Consider the following 17,827-nt stretch of genomic DNA (forward strand, 5'->3'; position numbering starts at 1 on the left):
TTTTTTGTTACCTATTAATTCAATTGTACTTCTTGCCAAATTCCACATTCACAAATGCAAATTTATACACAAACAAACAAAAACCCTCAATTCTTTGTATTCATGAACAATAATGTCAACGATTTTTTCCTCACAAAACAACAACAGTTATCAAAACTATCACTGTGCAATGTTTTCAAAGCCCAAAAGCGGGTTTACTGTCATACACTCATTAGCTTTTTTTTTTTTGTTTTGTTTTGTTTTTTTAATTATTTTTTATTACTTACCTTTTTTGTTCGATTTGTTGCTTTTTTTTGCTGTATTTCCCCGTGTTTTGCACTACTTTATGTTGTACTGGAGCAATTGTCTTCATTTACTTGTAAGCAACGTTGTTATATTGTTTGTTCGTGGTTTGAAATAACAATAATCATTTGGAAATATATAAATGAGCATTTTTTTTTTTTTTTCGATTTAATGATTATTTTTGATGTATTTGACGCATACAAACAGGGTGTGCAAGTAAAGTAAATTGTGATATTTACTGGAGAATTGTAGTTAAAAAAAAAAAAAAAATAGCAAGGGAGCACGACAACCACGAAGTTTCGCTGTCAGGGCAGTGAAACAGCAGGACGATCCGTGTTTTGATGCTACACGTGATGGTGACATTAAACCTTCAGCTGAGGAGCCGCAGGCAAGATTTTCCTCTCAGTCTGACCATATATTAGACACGAAGCTGGGAAAAATTAACAAGAAAAATAAACCACTGCGGCCCTTTCCACACCGACGACGGCCGCCGGTGAGTCTCGATTTTTTTAATGCAGGTTAGCTCGTGTTTTTTGCGTTTTTAGCTCATAAAAACACAGTAAAAAGCTAAGTATGGTGTTTTGCATGTAGGCAGAGGTGCCTATCAGTGCTGCAGGGTTAATACATAACTTAATAAACTGTTAAAAACGGAAATGTAGTCATTAGCAATGCGAATAAGTGTTTAATGCCAATAGATTTTCATGGGAAAACGTGCAATTTTAATAATAATAATAATAATAATAATAATAATAATAATAATAATATCATAAGCCGTGCGGAATTTCCAGTCACAAATCTTAGTGTGATTTAATTAATAAAGTGGTTTAATGGGAAATCATATTATGTTGTTGGCTGTTTGGGATGTTTGATTCGTTGTTGAGGGGTAGACAAGGTGGGCGGGCGGAGACTCAAGTTCTGGTAATTTGACGTGATTTTAATAAGAATAGGCTCCGCCCTCCGTGCAAAGAGGAGTGAATTATCGAACGCAAACGATGTTTTTTTTTTTTTTTTCTCTCCTTTATTTGGCTAAATTCAGTTCAAATGCACGAAGTATACCGTTTTAGATGCATTTTGCATTTGAAATGATTCTCTAAATATATTTAAGTAAGATAATAATGTGAATCAGTGTTTTGGGACGTTTATCGTGCACTTCCGGAACTTGGTTGCCCAGGCGGCGTACGGAAGGCACTTAAGGTCGTAGGGCGTTGAGTAGAAAAAAATGAATCAACATCCACTATTGTAACTGTGACGGCGTCAGCTTTGAAATCATAGCTGTGTTTATTCCACATTTATAGGGTTTATTATTTTCCAGAAAAAAAAGATCAGTGCTCCAGCTGGTGATACCCGCAGGTGCAAGTCCACCTTAAAAATCGGATGTCAACGTTCATGCAGTTTGCATTTACGTCAACCGCATCGAGCACGAAACAGAGGCTTTCTTCATATTTCTTATGCCTGAGTCAAAATATGGAGCACATAGCCAGACACGGGTACCGGGTTTAAAACCAATCTTGAATGCGACAGCTGCTGATTTCCTCCCGGTCGTTTCGAAGAAGACACTGTGTTCATCACAACTACCGGTAACAGAAAAAATGCATTATTTCTCCTCCAGCCTTCCATTGCTGTATTCCTGATAGCAGCTGTTATTCAAAATAGATGGAGTGGGGGGTTGGGGTTGCTTCCCATCACATAAGGAGGCTTTATACAGTGTTAGAAACATCCCTTGGTAGCTTATGACCTCCTGTGCAAGAGAGGTTACAATCAACAGCATTTATATGACAGGCAACGCCATGATAATGCATTCAGTGTGTATAATAGAGCCCCATAGTCTTTGTCTGGAAGCCAGCCAAGGTCTGATCCAGAAAAGGGAGACATGATTTGAAGAGCAACCCTTGGTTATCCTGATTGCCACTAACAGGACAACTGCTGCACCTCATCACTTTCTCTTTTAACTCTCTGTGTCTATATTCAGATGGCTCACTTTACAATCTGGCTCATGTTTTCCTCCCTGGGCATGAGAAGCCGACGTCCTCTCATGGAGGCATATGGAAACTTACCTTGGCCGTCCCGTTGGGGTGTTTTTGTGTGTCTATTGTGTTTTCGAAAGTGGGAGACACACCAGAGACAGTCGCCGTGCAGCTGTGGTGACATTTGAGATAGTCCTCAGTTGGACAATGCATGGTATTGAAAGAGTGCTGCAGAACACATGGTGACATAAATATGATGCCCTGGTAGGCTGATAAGGGTTTAAGTGACTAGAGGTGCACACTTGAAACTCAGCTCCATAATATCAGACCTTAAGAGCTTGTTGAAGGCCTCGGGAAGTCCATTTCTCAGACTTCACTCTGCTCATTTTTGCCATCCCTGCATTGACTAGGTAGTTGGCTTTAGGTTACATCATTGTCATAGACATCTATCTCCAGTCAAGAGTAACCAAGGTCCTACTCGATGTCTGTGTGTTAGAGTTTCCCTGCCAAGTTCAGTGTTTCCTATTATTTTTTTAATAGACATAGACATTTTGGTTTTGATTGCTTTGATTTTGGTTTCAAGACCCAAGTTTGCATCTGGACCCATCCATTTTTTAAATCATTTTCTTGGCATCATAACTGGACAAATGCACAGGAAACAGTGAACACTGTGTGAATATCGTTGTCTCACTCTCACTTAAATGGCAAGCTAGTGAGCTTTTTTTTTTTAACCTTTATTTATCTAAGGAGGGCTTTTCTGAACATAAATGCTCTTATTCTACACATTTACCTGTTCAACACAATAGTTTAACACTTAATTCTACAGCTGCTCATAAGTTCAGCAGCAACAATTTGAGGTAGTTGAGGCAGGCACTTTTTTTTTTTTACACCACTGAGGTTTTCGAAATGCTGTTTTGGGAAACTGAACCACTAAAGCATCTGCTCATATGCAGCCTCTCTCGCTACTTCAGATTCAGCGTTTTAAAAGTGAAAGCCAATAAGTTCTTTTGCTCTGTTTTATCCCAGTGTGATGTTATTATCTTGGATGCTATTATCTCCTGGTCTCATTTGCACATTCAATACTTTGTAAGTGGATTTTGAATATTCATCAGAGCGCAGTTTCTTAGATGCCACGTGATGGTGGTTATGCAATGTTCTGAAGAGCCGGGTGGATGTGAGTACAAAGGAAAAGGCTAACTTAGGCTGCATCCTTTTTTTTTTGTTTTTGTTTTTTTTCCTCGTACCCTGCCTACCACAGGCTGCAGCTGGTCCAGGAGGGAAGAGGGGGGGCTCCTAGATAATTTGGGTGCAATTACACCCACTGGTCAGGAGACATCGCAATTAGATTAGACCAGACAATGCAAGACTCTTGGTTTGGTTTAACAGGAGATGAAAAGCGTATGATGATTTGATTTCAGAGTAAGCAATAATTGCCCTCTTTTGACTTCATCTTTATTGTCATGAGGTCTAATCGGCCTTGACACTGAATGTGAAATAATCAGGTCAGCCTGCCTACTAGACCTGGTTGAAATAACTACTAACTGAGATTTCTGCCATGCTGGTAGTCCTCCTGTCATAGCTGTCAAAGTGGTTACTATAACATGACAACTGTTAGACTGATTGTTCACAACAGCTGTCATAGCACCTGTATGACTGCAGGCGAGTTGTTGTTTCTCAGGTGAAGGCTGTTTGTGATGACAGAAGCATTTTTTTGTGTAGTAGTAGTAGTAGTAGTAGATGATGACATTTGATTGGGACTGGTGCATGTGAACTGACACGGGACGACTCTCTATTTGTGTGTTGCAGCTGCCCAGAGTGCGGCCCAGGCAAGAGCCCACCACCGCCACACCCGGCACCATGATGGAGGGGGGCATGCAGCTACTCAACCGCGATGGCCACAGCATCTCGCACAACTCCAAGCGCCACTACCACGACTCCTTCGTGTCCATGAACAGGATGCGACAGCGCGGCCTGCTCTGTGACATCGTGCTCCACGTCTCCAACAAAGAGATCAAGGCGCACAAAGTGGTGCTGGCGTCCTGCAGCCCCTACTTCCACGCCATGTTTACCAGTACGTTGTCCTTACTGATGTTCTTGCAGATTGCTATCATGTCTTATACCTTCCTAAACACGCCATCTGTCTTTCTTCTCGCCGCTTTGTGCTTTTATCTTTGAAATCAGCGAAACAGAGCAGGTAGCATGCCTGTGATGGTTCATGCTCTGACGTCAAACTGTGCTCCAGTTTGCTCCGTTGGTTAAAGTAGCGATCACTCCCTCATCCTTTCAGCATCATCACTTCCTTCCTCCCTGTCATCTCTGTATCGTCTTTTCCTGTCTGGGTCACAGGTGGCCAGATGAGGTGTGTGTCCCAGATTTCCTCCTGCAGCCCAGACTAGACCTTTGTGAACGTACAGTATGTCTCCAGACAGTCAGTAGACTGGCTTTGAGACTCAGCTGCTAGGCGTCCTCTCATCTGGCCAACTCGCTAATTAGCCCATTCATTAAAAAAAAAAAAAAAAAAATCTCTGAAGAGCATCAAAACAGCTCTGGCAAAATAACAAGAGCGTGAGAGTGTCTGCCTCACTGCCAATTTGTGCCTGTGATTTCATGTAAGATACCAGTAGGAGATGGAGCGCTTGATTGTTAGTGTGGAAACTCCCAACACTGATCTCTTGAAGAGCACTTATATCAGACACGAGCTGTATAGATTAGATTCAGGAATAAAGAAAAAATGCAACAGTTAAAACAACTGATAAAAAGGACAGCAACAAATGAGCTGAGCTAAAATTTGGCAGCAGAGCTGTAAACATTATGGGCTGCCATATGTCAACGACAGTGAACAGAGAGGCAATAGTGTTTATATGTAGTAATGATTTCTACACATTTATCAGCCCAGTGAAGGCTGGTAAACTTGCCAGCACTGTATTGATTATAACTTGCAGCCTGAATACAACAACTCTTGTCCTGTGCGGTCATGCAGATGAGATGTCGGAGAGTCGGCAGACCCACGTGACCCTCCATGACATCGACCCCCAGGCTTTGGAGCAGCTGGTCCAGTACGCCTACACAGCGGAGATTGTGGTGGGGGAAGGAAATGTGCAGGTAAGGAAGGAACTTTTAGATCATTAGCTTCTCTGTTCACAGCCTGCCCATTACATCTTCAGTAACAGACAAAATAAAGCAGACAGGGTGGTCAAATTTGAGTATTTACAGTATGTGGTCCCTATTTATCACATCTCATAAAGCACAGAAACCCACAGCCGACTAATTTGATTCCACTTAAGTAAAAAAGAAAAAGTCAGCGCATGCTCTATAATTGCACTCTTCCCAGACGTTGCTCCCAGCAGCCAGCCTGCTGCAGCTCAACGGGGTGCGGGACGCCTGCTGCAAGTTCCTCCTCAGCCAGCTGGACCCCTCCAACTGCCTGGGCATCCGAGGCTTCGCCGACACACACTCCTGCAGCGACCTACTCAAGTCAGCCCACAAATATGTCCTGCAGCACTTTGTGGAGGTGTCCAAGACGGAGGAGTTCATGCTGTTGCCGCTCAAACAGGTACGACTGATGCTTCTGAATTTGTCTTTTTTTTTTTGGACACCCACAGTGTAACTTTATATCTTGCAGTCTAACATGGAGCATTTTTTGGCTTATTACTTTATTTGTAAGGGACAACTAGAGGTAACATTGACAGCTGGTACAGCAGTGTTTAATGTGCTGCTCATGTTTATATAACCAGAACTAATTTCCAACACTGGTCCTCTGATACACATTAAAAGTCCAAACAATCAATAAAATTTCCACTCAGTTGGCTCTGTTTAAGTGAGTATTTTCAAATGCGATGTATTCAAGGTGAGAAATAAACAGCAACTGGTAAAGGTCTCCACTTAAAAGTAGCTGTTCAGTGTGTCAGCCACACTGGCAGGTTGCCAGCCACGATGTTGAGATTTTGTTCTCTGCTTAGAAAGAAAAGAACCAGTGAAACTTAAAAATGAATGCCTTTTGGAAAGAATAAACCACCGACCAGTCAGCAAAAACACTTTTGGCATTCGATGGCAGTGAATAATATTTTTTTGATGTATGGTGATTAGATTGAATTCCTTTAGGGTTTTTGATGATACTTTTTGGGTGAGCTGGGCTCGGCAGTGGCAAGGCTGTGGGTTTAGTCCTGGAAGTGGTAATTAGACAAAACTAGTGACTTTTTCACGGCTGCTGTTCTATCAGTAAGACTGCCAGTGTTGCTCACTCTTCTCAGCTATTGTTTTGAGTTTTTTTTTTTTTTTGCCATATTCAGCAATTTCCAAGGAATTTTTAATTTAGTGTAGCTTTAAACGACTTCTTAACACTGCACTTCTATAATTTTGCTTTGTTTGTAATGTTTTTAATTTTGCTTTCATGGTTTTAATCATGCATTGTGTCTTAAGCTTTTTAAACTTTTTTTCTTGAAAGCATCTCAAACTTTTGAAAAAAAATCTCCATTCATGATTTTACGATTCCTGGATTTGTATGCGTTTTGTACTTTTGGTATTTTGTTAAATTGAATCTAAAGTTCTACATAAACAAAATTACTATTATCATCGTTGTAATTGTTGCTGTTGTTAAGGGTGGTTTGTCACAGTAGAAATCCTTGACCCTTTTTGAATTGTGGTAGAGGAAACAATAAGCCAAAAAGCTGCCAACATCACTTTCCTGTTATCTTCTCTCCTCTGTGGCAAAAGAAATCCTCACATGACGAAGGAGCTTCGGCTCCATGAGAGTAAAACACTCAGCTTTGCTCTTTGTCGGGTGGTGTTGTGGCGTCCAAAACCCGCAGACTGACTGCTGTGGGAGTGTTTGGGCACAGTCCATTAGAAGAGTGAAAGTTAAGCTGCATGAAGGCTGTTTGGAAACAGACCGCTATCCCTGTCTTTGCTCTCCTTCTTCCTATTTTTCTCTTCCTCTTTTCTTTGGCTTACCACCCCTTTCTCTGTGCCCCCACCCACCCACGCCCGCCCCCTTGCAGCTGCTTTGTGCCCATCACAGATCTGCACCAGAGCTGGATTTATTTACTGCCTGCTCCAAGAGACTTTTAGCTCACAGAGCCGTGAAATATGCCCCACATTTTTCTCCATACTCTTTGAAGGAAGTGGCAAGGCGTGACAGGATTGTGACTAGACTGCTTGGCGATGCTCGTCAGATGTGGCATCACATGCATGACATTACAGAGGATGGATGCAGCCTAGTTACTTTGTGTGCAGTATATAAAGACATCTTGAGCATTCAGCATACACAAAAGTCCTCTTTATCCATACATCCCTTATTCCTGCCGCTATACCACAAGGACAGTAAATACACTTACTGTATAAACACAGCAGATTTTCTTTTTCACTTCTTAGCCCCCCCTCACCCAACACACACACACACACACACACACACTGACATTGAGTTAATGTGCTGCAGTATGTGCATGCAGAGGGGAGGGGGCCTGCAGGGTGGGGCAGAAGCCACAGCAGCAGTAGCAGCACTGCTCTGTGTGACTGTGGATTAGTGGATGCTGTTCCTGGGAGGCTGCTAACCCTGATCTGGGCAGGCAAGAAGGCAGCAGCTGGCTTCTCTGGCCCCACCCAGCCCTGCCAGCTTTGGGTTGATCTGGGAACAGAGCCAGCCAGCCAGCCAGCCAGTCTCGGACTGCAGCACTCGCCTCGCCACAGACACTCACACATCCTTATCCTAAATATATAACACATGTAAAACCGTAATAGTAACACATAAGCAAATGTGTGAACGCCAAAAGTTAAAATAGCGCCAAATCTTCAGTCGGCTGGTTTTATTGTCAGTAGCTCATGCACTTTATTTGCCGTCTTGACATGTTTAGTCAGGCAGCGTCCTCCGTGTCATCCTAAACCAGAGATTAACTGCTGTATGTGTTCAGCTCAAGATGTTTGGAGTACATATGTTTCTCTGTGCAAATTAGGAATGTGATTTTCTCTTGTATTTTTTCAGGAGAGAAGGCTTTTGGAAAACACGAGTGTCTAACAGAGATTCTTGTTTAGTCTTTTCTCCCTGGGTCCACACCACATCACAGAGAATTTGTCAAAATTTGAATTCATGATGGTGCAAGTTTGAATTTGATACAGCATGACATATCTTGCCTCATCTCCTTTGTCCCTTCCATGCAGGTGCTGGACCTGATCTCCAGTGACAATCTGAACGTGCCATCAGAGGAGGAGGTGTACCGTGCCGTGCTGAGCTGGGTCAAACATGACATAGACGGACGCAGGCAACACGTACCCTGGGTATGACTTGACTGTAAAAACACAGTTCTTAACTCACTCCTGATGATTTCAGTGTATTGAACATTTCTGGGTTTGAATATTCAGACATAGTTCCAACACATTATTCCTTACATTCTGAATGCATTTACTAACTGCTCTTTCCCTCAACCTTTACCATCACCCAACCCCCACTCGTCACCCACTGTGCTTCTCCCCCCATCAGCTGATGAAGTGCGTGCGGCTGCCGCTGCTGAGGCGAGACTTCCTGATGAGCAATGTGGATACAGAACTGCTGGTGCGTCACCACTCAGAGTGCAAGGACCTGCTGATTGAAGCCCTAAAGTACCACCTGATGCCCGAGCAGAGGGGAGTCCTGAGCAACAGCCGCACGCGCCCACGGCGCTGTGAGGGAGCCAGCCCTGTGCTCTTCGCCGTCGGTCAGTGTGCCCCTGAAGGTACCCACTAGGGTACACACCTACACCCTACATCAGTTCACTTAGGCTCTCATGTCTCCCATGAACTGTGCACATCAGTGTTTGCATGTCAGTGTTTACAGTTGCTTAAATGTGGCAGGCCAAAACAGCTTGAAAATTGCCCCCACAAGTATAATATAATTAAAAGTTGACATGCTATCACCGGTGAACGACAGAGTATATCCTCGAAACAACTTGGAACGTCACTGACACCTTGTGACTATGTCTGGGTCTGTGGTTTGGTCAACTAATGAGAGACTGTAGTAAGTAATGACATCCCTCAGTGCCTTTAATCGACTCTACAATGCAAAGCATCTAACACATCCTCTTGTGCTGTTTGCTAATATTAGTCCAGCATAGTGTCTACAAATTGAGAGTTTGGCCTGATGGTGGCACTATAGGAAAGGTGATGAGGTCACCAAAATCAGTAGAGTTCTTCTGGAAAACATGAACATGCACAACAAATTTGATTTAAATAAAAGGTATTCAGGTTGTCACATTGACAGCCAGGATCCAGGGAACAGTGGCAGTCAGTTTGGGGATATAATTATTTATCTGCCTCTACCTATCTCAGCTTAAACAGTATATTAAAAATTGTATATGCAATTGCATTTTACAATTCAGTTTCCTATGCATCGTGATTTAAATATTGAAATAATAGCCATTTCTAAACTGCAGTACCTGCTGGCACTGATCCTGGAAGGGACTCATGAGTGAATCTGGATCCTTACTATCAAAAGTACCCATACACCTATAAAAGATTAGTTTTGAAGCTTTTATAATAGAGGAGACAGTGACATGTTGCACAAAAACCATATGCATGCATGCATGCATGCTTTCATTCATGCAGGAACTGATTGATATGCTGAAAAGTAATTTACATTATTGCTTGAGTTGTTTAAGTATGTGTTGTTATTGCCATTCTTTGTGTGTGTGTATGTGTGTGTGTGTGTGTGTGTGTCCCAGGCGGTGGCAGCCTGTTTGCCATCCACGGAGACTGCGAGGCCTATGACACCAGGACAGACCGCTGGCACATGGTGGCATCCATGTCCACTCGGCGGGCACGGGTGGGTGTGGCAGCCATCGGGAACAGACTCTACGCGGTGGGAGGGTGAGTGATGAGCATCCTCAGCCTGACCAGTGTGACCACGGACCCAAAACTAGAGCTCTCCAGCTAGCACGCCTTAAAATCTCAGCTCACTTTGACGGAAAGCCTTTGGCAGGAGGAAAACACAGAGCTTTCTTCAGGCAGATCATTTGCATTGGAAATTATTCTGAGTGATGGCCATGCAAAAACTGACATTCAGAGGAAGGTGTATGAAAGTTGTTTTTTTCCTGTATGCAAAATGGATTTTTTTTAATTTAAAAGATAACACAGGCCATCATACTCATGTCAGTTGGCCTCCTCTTATTCATTTGTTCACCTCTCATCAGATACGATGGCACTTCAGATCTTGCAACTGTGGAGTCCTACGACCCTGTCACTAACTCTTGGCAACCTGAGGTTTCCATGGGAACACGGCGGAGCTGTCTGGGTGTGGCGGTCCTGCACGGTCTGCTGTACGCTGCTGGGGGTTATGATGGAGCTTCCTGCCTCAACAGGTACGCAGTGGTATACTTGGTGTAGGACTCTGCCCTCCTGCCTAGTGGAGGACTCATATGTGGTTTATATTGGTTGTATTTTGCTTTTGTGCATTCTTATATGATCGTTTTCATATTTTTGTGTTTGTCCTGATGCTGCTTTCTTGGCATTGAAAAAGAGACTTTTAATGTCAGTGGGACATACAGTTGAAATGAAGGATAAAGTAAACATGGGCAGTGCCAGTGTAAAAGAAAGGGTTCCCATGGATCAGAACATTTCTGGAAAGTCATTGACTTTAAAAAAAAAAAACCCACACAGGAAAGTTAGGGGATTTGATCAGTTCTGAGGACGAGTCATGGGAAATGTCAATGTGAAATGTGTCTGTGAATTCTGTCTGCCGTCAATTAAGAAAAAAAAAAAAAAAAAAAAACAGTGACTAATGTATTCAGCGAATGTAATATTAATGTTCACTCCTGCTGCAAAATAGAACAAAATAATAAATTTTAATAAGACATCTGAATCTGAATCTGAAATGGGGTCAAGGAATAAAAGTCGTGCTACTTTTATACAGGTCATGAAAATTCAACATTTCAGTCATGGAAAAACACCCTTGTACTTCCTCATGTTACAGTGCTGAACGTTATGACCCCCTGACCAGTACGTGGACCTCCATCGCTGCCATGAGCACCCGGAGGAGATACGTCCGAGTAGCTACTCTGGGTGAGAACAGGCCACACACATCACATGAACATGCAAGTCTGTGTGCATGGTGGACTATTTACATTTTAATGTCATGAAGCCTGATATCAGGGCCTAGGCAGGCTGGTACTCCACTGCTACTATTTACATAATCTTTGACAGTGTTCACTCCCTTTCCCTCACCAGATGGTAGCTTGTATGCAGTGGGAGGTTATGACAGCTCCTCACACCTCGCAACAGTGGAGAAATACGACCCCCAGGTAAATGCCACGCTGTTATAAACTCATGTTGGCTGCTTCAGATCAGCTGCATGTAGAAGAGACATCATACACCGCCGATGAATTTATCACAATGCAACTCATGCGCTGTGTTGTGATTGGCCGAGCAGAGCAACACGTGGACGGCCATCGCCAACATGCTGAGCCGTCGCAGCAGCGCTGGGGTGGCTGTGCTGGAGGGCATGCTGTACGTTGCCGGGGGCAACGACGGCACCAGCTGCCTGAACTCGGTGGAGAGGTTCAACCCCAAGACCAACACATGGGAGGGAGTTGCACCCATGAACATACGCAGGTGAGTCTTGATAATATGCTGCAGTCTCCTTAAAGATGATACGATTTGCATTTTAGCATCAGCGCATTAACAAATGAATCCACCTTCCAGCCAACAACAACAAACAGGCAAAAAAAAAACAAAAAAAAAAAACAGTATGCCTCAACATGCAAGATGAGCGTGTTTGTATTCTATAACATGCCATAGGATTGTAATGTTCTGTGTCCTGTTCTTTTGTTCTATATTTATCGATGTGTTGATTATTTGTTAATTTATTTTATTGATTTATCTATTTTGTTAGGTACTATTTTTAGGTTACCAAAATCTGAATATGTCACAATGTTGATGCAAAAACAGTCTTTTTTTTCCCATATATTTTCTTTTTTGGGTATTTTTTTTTTCACTATACATTTATAAGATTCAAAATATCAGCAGCTTTTCTGTATCAGTAATCTGGATTTCTCTCCACCCAAGTACTGTAATCAGATCCAAAAATCCTGTATCAGTTTGGTCTCTATTTCAAACATTGATTAACTGCCATAAACAAATGAAACCATCACCAAAAGACTGGCAGCTTTACGGTGCATTTTACATTGTGTCACTGGGTAACATTATACAGGAAATCTGCTGGATTGCTGTATGGTACAAAATGGGAATGATTTTACTTTGATATGAATATACAACTTTATTCCAGTTCCACTGCATCTTCCTGGCATGTAATGATTTTCAAATTGATAGGATACCGTAGGTTCTTGTCCAGATTCAAACCCAACAGCTGTGCTAGCCCGTCCGAGCCCTCCCTGTTCCTCTATTCTAACTTCATAGTTTTACTGTGATGCTATCTTACGCCCTTCCCAGCATACTCCTGGCTTACTGGCATGCATACTCATCGTCATCAATACAATCAGTCATGCCAGGGAATGAGGACAAGTAACAACATCTTCCTTATTATCGGAAGCACCAGGGATGAGGTCCAGTAGATACTGTGGAACTGTGGTAGTCAGAGATTTTCTTGTGAACACTCATGAGGCTACAAGGTTGGTTTGTTCTAGGCCTCAGCAGACAACGCTCATCCAAAGGTTGACTAGTGATTTATGCTTACTTTCATACTCTCAGACTCAAGACTGGCCTCAGGGGGCTGAGATTTACAGAGGGAGCAATGTCAGATTTATGGAGACACCAGCAAATTCACTAGTTCCCCTGTCCTTTACACAAAAACACATGCATGCTAACGCTCACACACACACACTGACTTGTGAATCAGCAGGAGAGGATAGGAGCAGAGAAACCTGACAACAGTTGACTCTGCAACCCCATGAATAAACCATGGTGTTAATCAGCTGCATGCCTCCGAGTGCTTTTCTTATCCGGAGGCTCCATTTACACCGTCCAAAACACCGCTCTGTGATAACCACTGTCACTGCTCTTTATCCACTGCTGTCTCCCTCTTCTCTTGGGCTTTCCTCAGTTTTCCACTGCAAATAATGACTCTAATCAATGATATGTCATGAATCACAATAAATATCAATGGTTGGTAGTTTGAGTCCAAAGATTATCAGTATTGGCAAATGGGAAACCCTAGTTTTGACATTATAGACCCAACTTGAGCAACTACAAAATACCATAACCAGCCAAATGCTTGCACTCAACCAAAGACGTTTCTGGATAAAAATAAGTGAAGCTAATTATTGAGCAGTTAGAATTTCATCTGTAGTGACGCTCTCAAATGTTCAAAGCATTTACATGGATGATTCATGTTCTCCGCCATCAGTAATGCAAGCCCACTGCACCCAATGCAAATTAACAGCTGCTGGGTATACTGAGTCTCTGATTACATAGATTTCCAGCTAGAAAAAACACTTCAAATGCATAAATTTATTGTTTATTCCAGCTAACAGCTGCAAAGATGAGTCTAGGGCCACGGAATAGTAAATACTGCTATACATTACACACACACTTAGGCAAGTATTTTGAATTGGATATTTTTCTTGGGTAGATCACTTTTCCCATATTTTGGTTCCTTTGGGAAAAGTTTGCCCTTTGCAGCACCCGTCGTGGTTGTATATTTCAGTGTTTTTGCAGATCTCCGTGTGTTTCATTCTGACGATGAAAATGTTCCCTCTCCCCATATCTTCATCCTCCCAGGAGCACCCATGACCTCGTGGCCATGGACGGCTGGTTGTACGCGGTGGGCGGCAACGACGGCAGCTCCAGTCTCAACTCCATTGAGAAGTACAACCCACGGAGCAACAAGTGGGTGGCGGCCTCATGCATGTTCACCCGGCGCAGCAGCGTGGGCGTGGCTGTGCTGGAGCTGCTCAACTTCCCGCCGCCCTCCTCGCCCACCCTGTCGGTCTCCTCCACTAGCCTTTGACACGGGGTCACCGCCCGGCTAACCTCAGCCTCTGCTGCTACAGCCCAGACTGGCTCTGGGAAGAGACGCAACTGCTCTGTGTGAGAGAGGGACGAGGAGGAGCGGAGGGGAGTGAACAGGAGGAGGGAGGGTGTGAAAAAAGGTTCCTGGCTTGGTTTAACAAACGGTACCCTCTAGAATTACTGGCACCCCCGGTGAAGATTTGCTGAGTTACAAAAAAGACTCGAAAAAATAAACACAATAAGCATTGAACTTTAATCTCGGCTCTAAAAGTATAAATTGTCATACAGAGGCAGTTGAAAAAAATCTGTTTCTAATGTATAGTGACATTTAATCTAAAAAAACAAAAAACAAAAAAACAAAATACTATTGCCTCATTTGTCAACCTGCATACCTTTTTACTTATATCGAGTACCTTAAAGTTACATTGCTACCAAAAAATAACAATGTACCCTAAAATGCACCATATCTATCTTGCTGTAAAGTAGTACTTGAGTTATGGTTTCAGGCTAAAATCCTACCTCTGAGTCGCAATATTTGTTCATTCATTTCATTTTCCATTAGTGATGGTTTATCATTACTTAATCATTGTACCTGCAACAAAGCAGAGAGAATAACAGCTAAACCTGAGCATCATTTAAATGCAGTGCAGTTATGGCTTTATATTATAAATGAATATACCTTTATTCTTAAAATATTGATAGGTTGTAATGGAATGAGATTGTACTTTATATATACACATATGTAAGCGAAATGTACCTGGTGGCAAATTCCTTTGAGTTGGCTTTGCAACAAAGGAAAACAACAGTCCATAATTTTGCAACCACATTTTTTGAGAATGGACTACTTTTCTCGGTTTACCTCTTCAACAGTTACTTTTTCCTTTGCAGTGAACATAGCTGTCTATCATAGCTTTTTATCATGGCCATTTCTGGCTCTTTACCAAGGGTGCCAGTCATTGTGGAAGGCACTGTGCCTGGTCTGGATCTCTGTACAACTCCAACAAGCTGATACCAGCTCCCACTCCCTTGAAGAACACAGGAGAATAATATCCTTTCCATAAATATGTGTAAACGTACCCACCAGTCCTTCCTTGCATCCCACTGTTTTTTCACCTCTCCGGTGTTTGACACACTATCATCAATCGTGGTGGTCACTTAATTCTGCCACGTGTAATGTAAACATTTTTGGTTTAATGTTCTTGTCCTTACCAAAAGTTTTCATTTTTATTTCAGAGGTTGTTTTTGTCATTAACGTATCAACGAGAAACTGATGATTTCACTTTAGGAATGTAGCTTTTTACCTATTATACCATGCATGTTTATCGGCATAGTCTCCCAACAGGAGAATAAAAATGTTGTAGTGCTGCTATGCCACACTAGGTGGCAGTGACAGGTAATGTTATTCCCCTTCCACATCACAAGACTGCATGGACGCACCAACAAGCTAGAAGAGCAAATGCTACTCAGAGCTGTAAATGAGTCCTTTTTTTTATAAGAACAGAGTGGAATTATATTTCTTATTTATAACATGTAGAAATGGTAATATATTGTTTTAAAGATGCTTTGAGAAGGAAATGGACCAGAGCTATGCCTATATAAGAGTGTTTTAATATATTTATTTTGATGTGTGACATGCTTGTCATGGATGGAAATGACGAAGAGAATGTGTAGGTGTGAGAGAGAGCTAGTTGTTCAGTTGTGCATTTAGAAGTAGTGCTTTTCCTAGTCAAGAGGACTGATCATTGCATTTTGATATGCAGCATTTCACTTGCATTTCTTACCGTTTCCTCACTGCCACAGGCATGATTTCACAGAAGACGTGTACACCATGACTGCTGCTTTTGTACAAAAGCCTTTTTGTTGCTTGCCAACCTGTTTACCAGCTAACAAAAAGACTCTGTATTGTCGTAAACTTTTCATTTATTTTTGTCAGAGGACACAATGGTGGATATAATCCATGGACCCATAGGACAGCTTCAAATGACATTACAATAGAAAATTATAGTTTACTTACCAACACTTGACACTAACAAGATACAGTGAAGTGTCATGCTGTTGACACTAAGGTGCTGTCATTTTCCCTTCCACACTCTTCAAAGTGTGGTGTCTTGTTGTGTTACCTCATTCTCGCATTGTTGAAACAGATCCAAAACTAATGCAGTAAAGTTTACCTGGAAACATGCCACAATTCATACAGTTACCACAAACTGAAGTGCAACCGAATTTATGTAAGGCAAGAGGTGGAAAGCAGAAACTCTGGTTCCACTCAGTCGATACTGGCTTACATCGCGTGGTCGACGGCACCACTGAACCTCCAGGGTCTGACATAAATGGATCACTGAGTCTTTTCGACTCACTTATGAATATCTAGGTTCAATTAATGTGTAGCGCAGTGATACCATTCCAAACTTCTGAGAAGTTGCCTTTTTCCTTTTTTTTGAAGGATTTTGTTGATCTGGTTCTGTTTATCTAAGACAACCCTATTCACTTAGGCGTTAGAGAGGAGCCAGTAGAATTGGGGGCTGTGATTGTCTTATGGAGATGCTTTTCCTCTGTGATGCCGGTTACGAGTCAGGAACCTCGAGAGAAAGTCACACACAAACACATAAGACGTTGGCCTCCGTTCTATGGATCGAACTGTACATAGAAAGATTCCTCAAGTTATCTTAAAACCATTTGTGCAATGTCAATGTGACTGTAGCTTTTTTTTTAAGTTTGTGTTCAATGTGGTGAGTATTGTTTATTTATGATATGTTTGTTATTTATGAAGAACTTTAAAATATTAAATTTTGCACTATTGCGAAATGGAGCAATACACTACAAAAGAAATAAAGATGTTTTCAGGTGTGATTGCTGTGTTTTGTCCATTTTTAACACACACACACACACAAACACACATACCAGGATTCCCACGGGTCATGGAATTTATGGAAAGTGATGGAATTTTTTTTTTTTTTTTTTTTTTTTAAGGGAGAGTCAGGGAATTCAATTAATTCTTGGGACAAGCCCTTGAATTTTAAGGAACTTTGTCTGCCTTTAAAGAAATAAATGACTTGTTATTCACCAAATGTAATATTTATTTTCCATTGTGTTTATGTTGCATTCACTTCCCTCACAAAATAATAATCTGATGGGTGATTAAAAATTGGTCAAGCATGACATTATAATAATATAAGTCCATTGAAATTCAACTTCTCAGTAATGAAACTGAGAAAATTTTACATTTGCGGAGAGTGGGAACCCTTACTAACACAAACACACACACAGGTTGGGACAGTGTCTGAAAAACCATGCTACAGCTAAAAAGCCAGAGTTTGATTCCTGTGTTAGCCAGTACATCCATCCTTGAGAGAAACAGTAAACTACTAGCCGAACGAATGTTGCTTTGGCTAAAAGTGGCAACTAAATACCCCGTGAAAACACACACAAACACAAACACACATACTAAAAGCTGTGTTGCTAGCAGCATGTGTTTGTTGCTAGGCTCACCATACAGTATTGCTTGGTACCTTCCCAGCATACTCTTCTTTCACAGTGATCTAAGTGGACAGCTGAGCACTCTCACTTTACCCTTCATGACCTCAGCCGCATAGCATGCACACCTGTGGCTGCTTCTGTGCACATACACCCAAACCTATCAACTCCCACTCGCC

General features: G+C 42.1%; 1 protein-coding gene across 2 annotated transcripts; it reads left to right on the plus strand.

Annotated features, from left to right (window-relative positions):
* The first annotated feature begins 662 nt into the window (after positions 1-662).
* Positions 663-17,024, plus strand: klhl17 (kelch-like family member 17). 2 transcript variants are annotated; one of them, XM_030055275.1, is made up of 12 exons: positions 663-775; positions 4,053-4,317; positions 5,227-5,348; positions 5,578-5,799; positions 8,400-8,516; positions 8,719-8,932; positions 9,935-10,079; positions 10,403-10,570; positions 11,182-11,270; positions 11,436-11,509; positions 11,638-11,819; positions 13,944-17,024. In XM_030055275.1, exons 2-12 carry the CDS (start codon positions 4,104-4,106, stop codon positions 14,170-14,172), a joined length of 1,776 nt encoding a protein of 591 aa, XP_029911135.1. In that variant the 5' UTR covers positions 663-775; positions 4,053-4,103; the 3' UTR covers positions 14,173-17,024. The 2 variants fall into 2 exon arrangements, with proteins under 2 accessions (XP_029911135.1, XP_029911134.1); XM_030055274.1 differs by lacking the exon at positions 663-775 and adding an exon at positions 1,629-1,859.
* The last annotated feature ends 803 nt before the right edge of the window (positions 17,025-17,827 follow it).

Source organism: Myripristis murdjan, chromosome 7, assembly GCF_902150065.1.
Source record: "Myripristis murdjan chromosome 7, fMyrMur1.1, whole genome shotgun sequence".
Lineage (NCBI taxonomy): Eukaryota > Metazoa > Chordata > Actinopteri > Holocentriformes > Holocentridae > Myripristis > Myripristis murdjan.

Bases quoted from the DNA above. Each gene is read 5' to 3' on its own strand.
- klhl17 (XM_030055274.1), top strand. From the start codon at position 1,731: ATGCCTGAGTCAAAATATGGAGCACATAGCCAGACACGGGTACCGGGT. The intron at 1,860-4,052 runs GTAACAGAAAAA...TGTGTGTTGCAG, and splicing joins TGTGTTCATCACAACTACCG to CTGCCCAGAGTGCGGCCCAG. The intron at 4,318-5,226 runs GTACGTTGTCCT...GCGGTCATGCAG, and splicing joins CTTCCACGCCATGTTTACCA to ATGAGATGTCGGAGAGTCGG.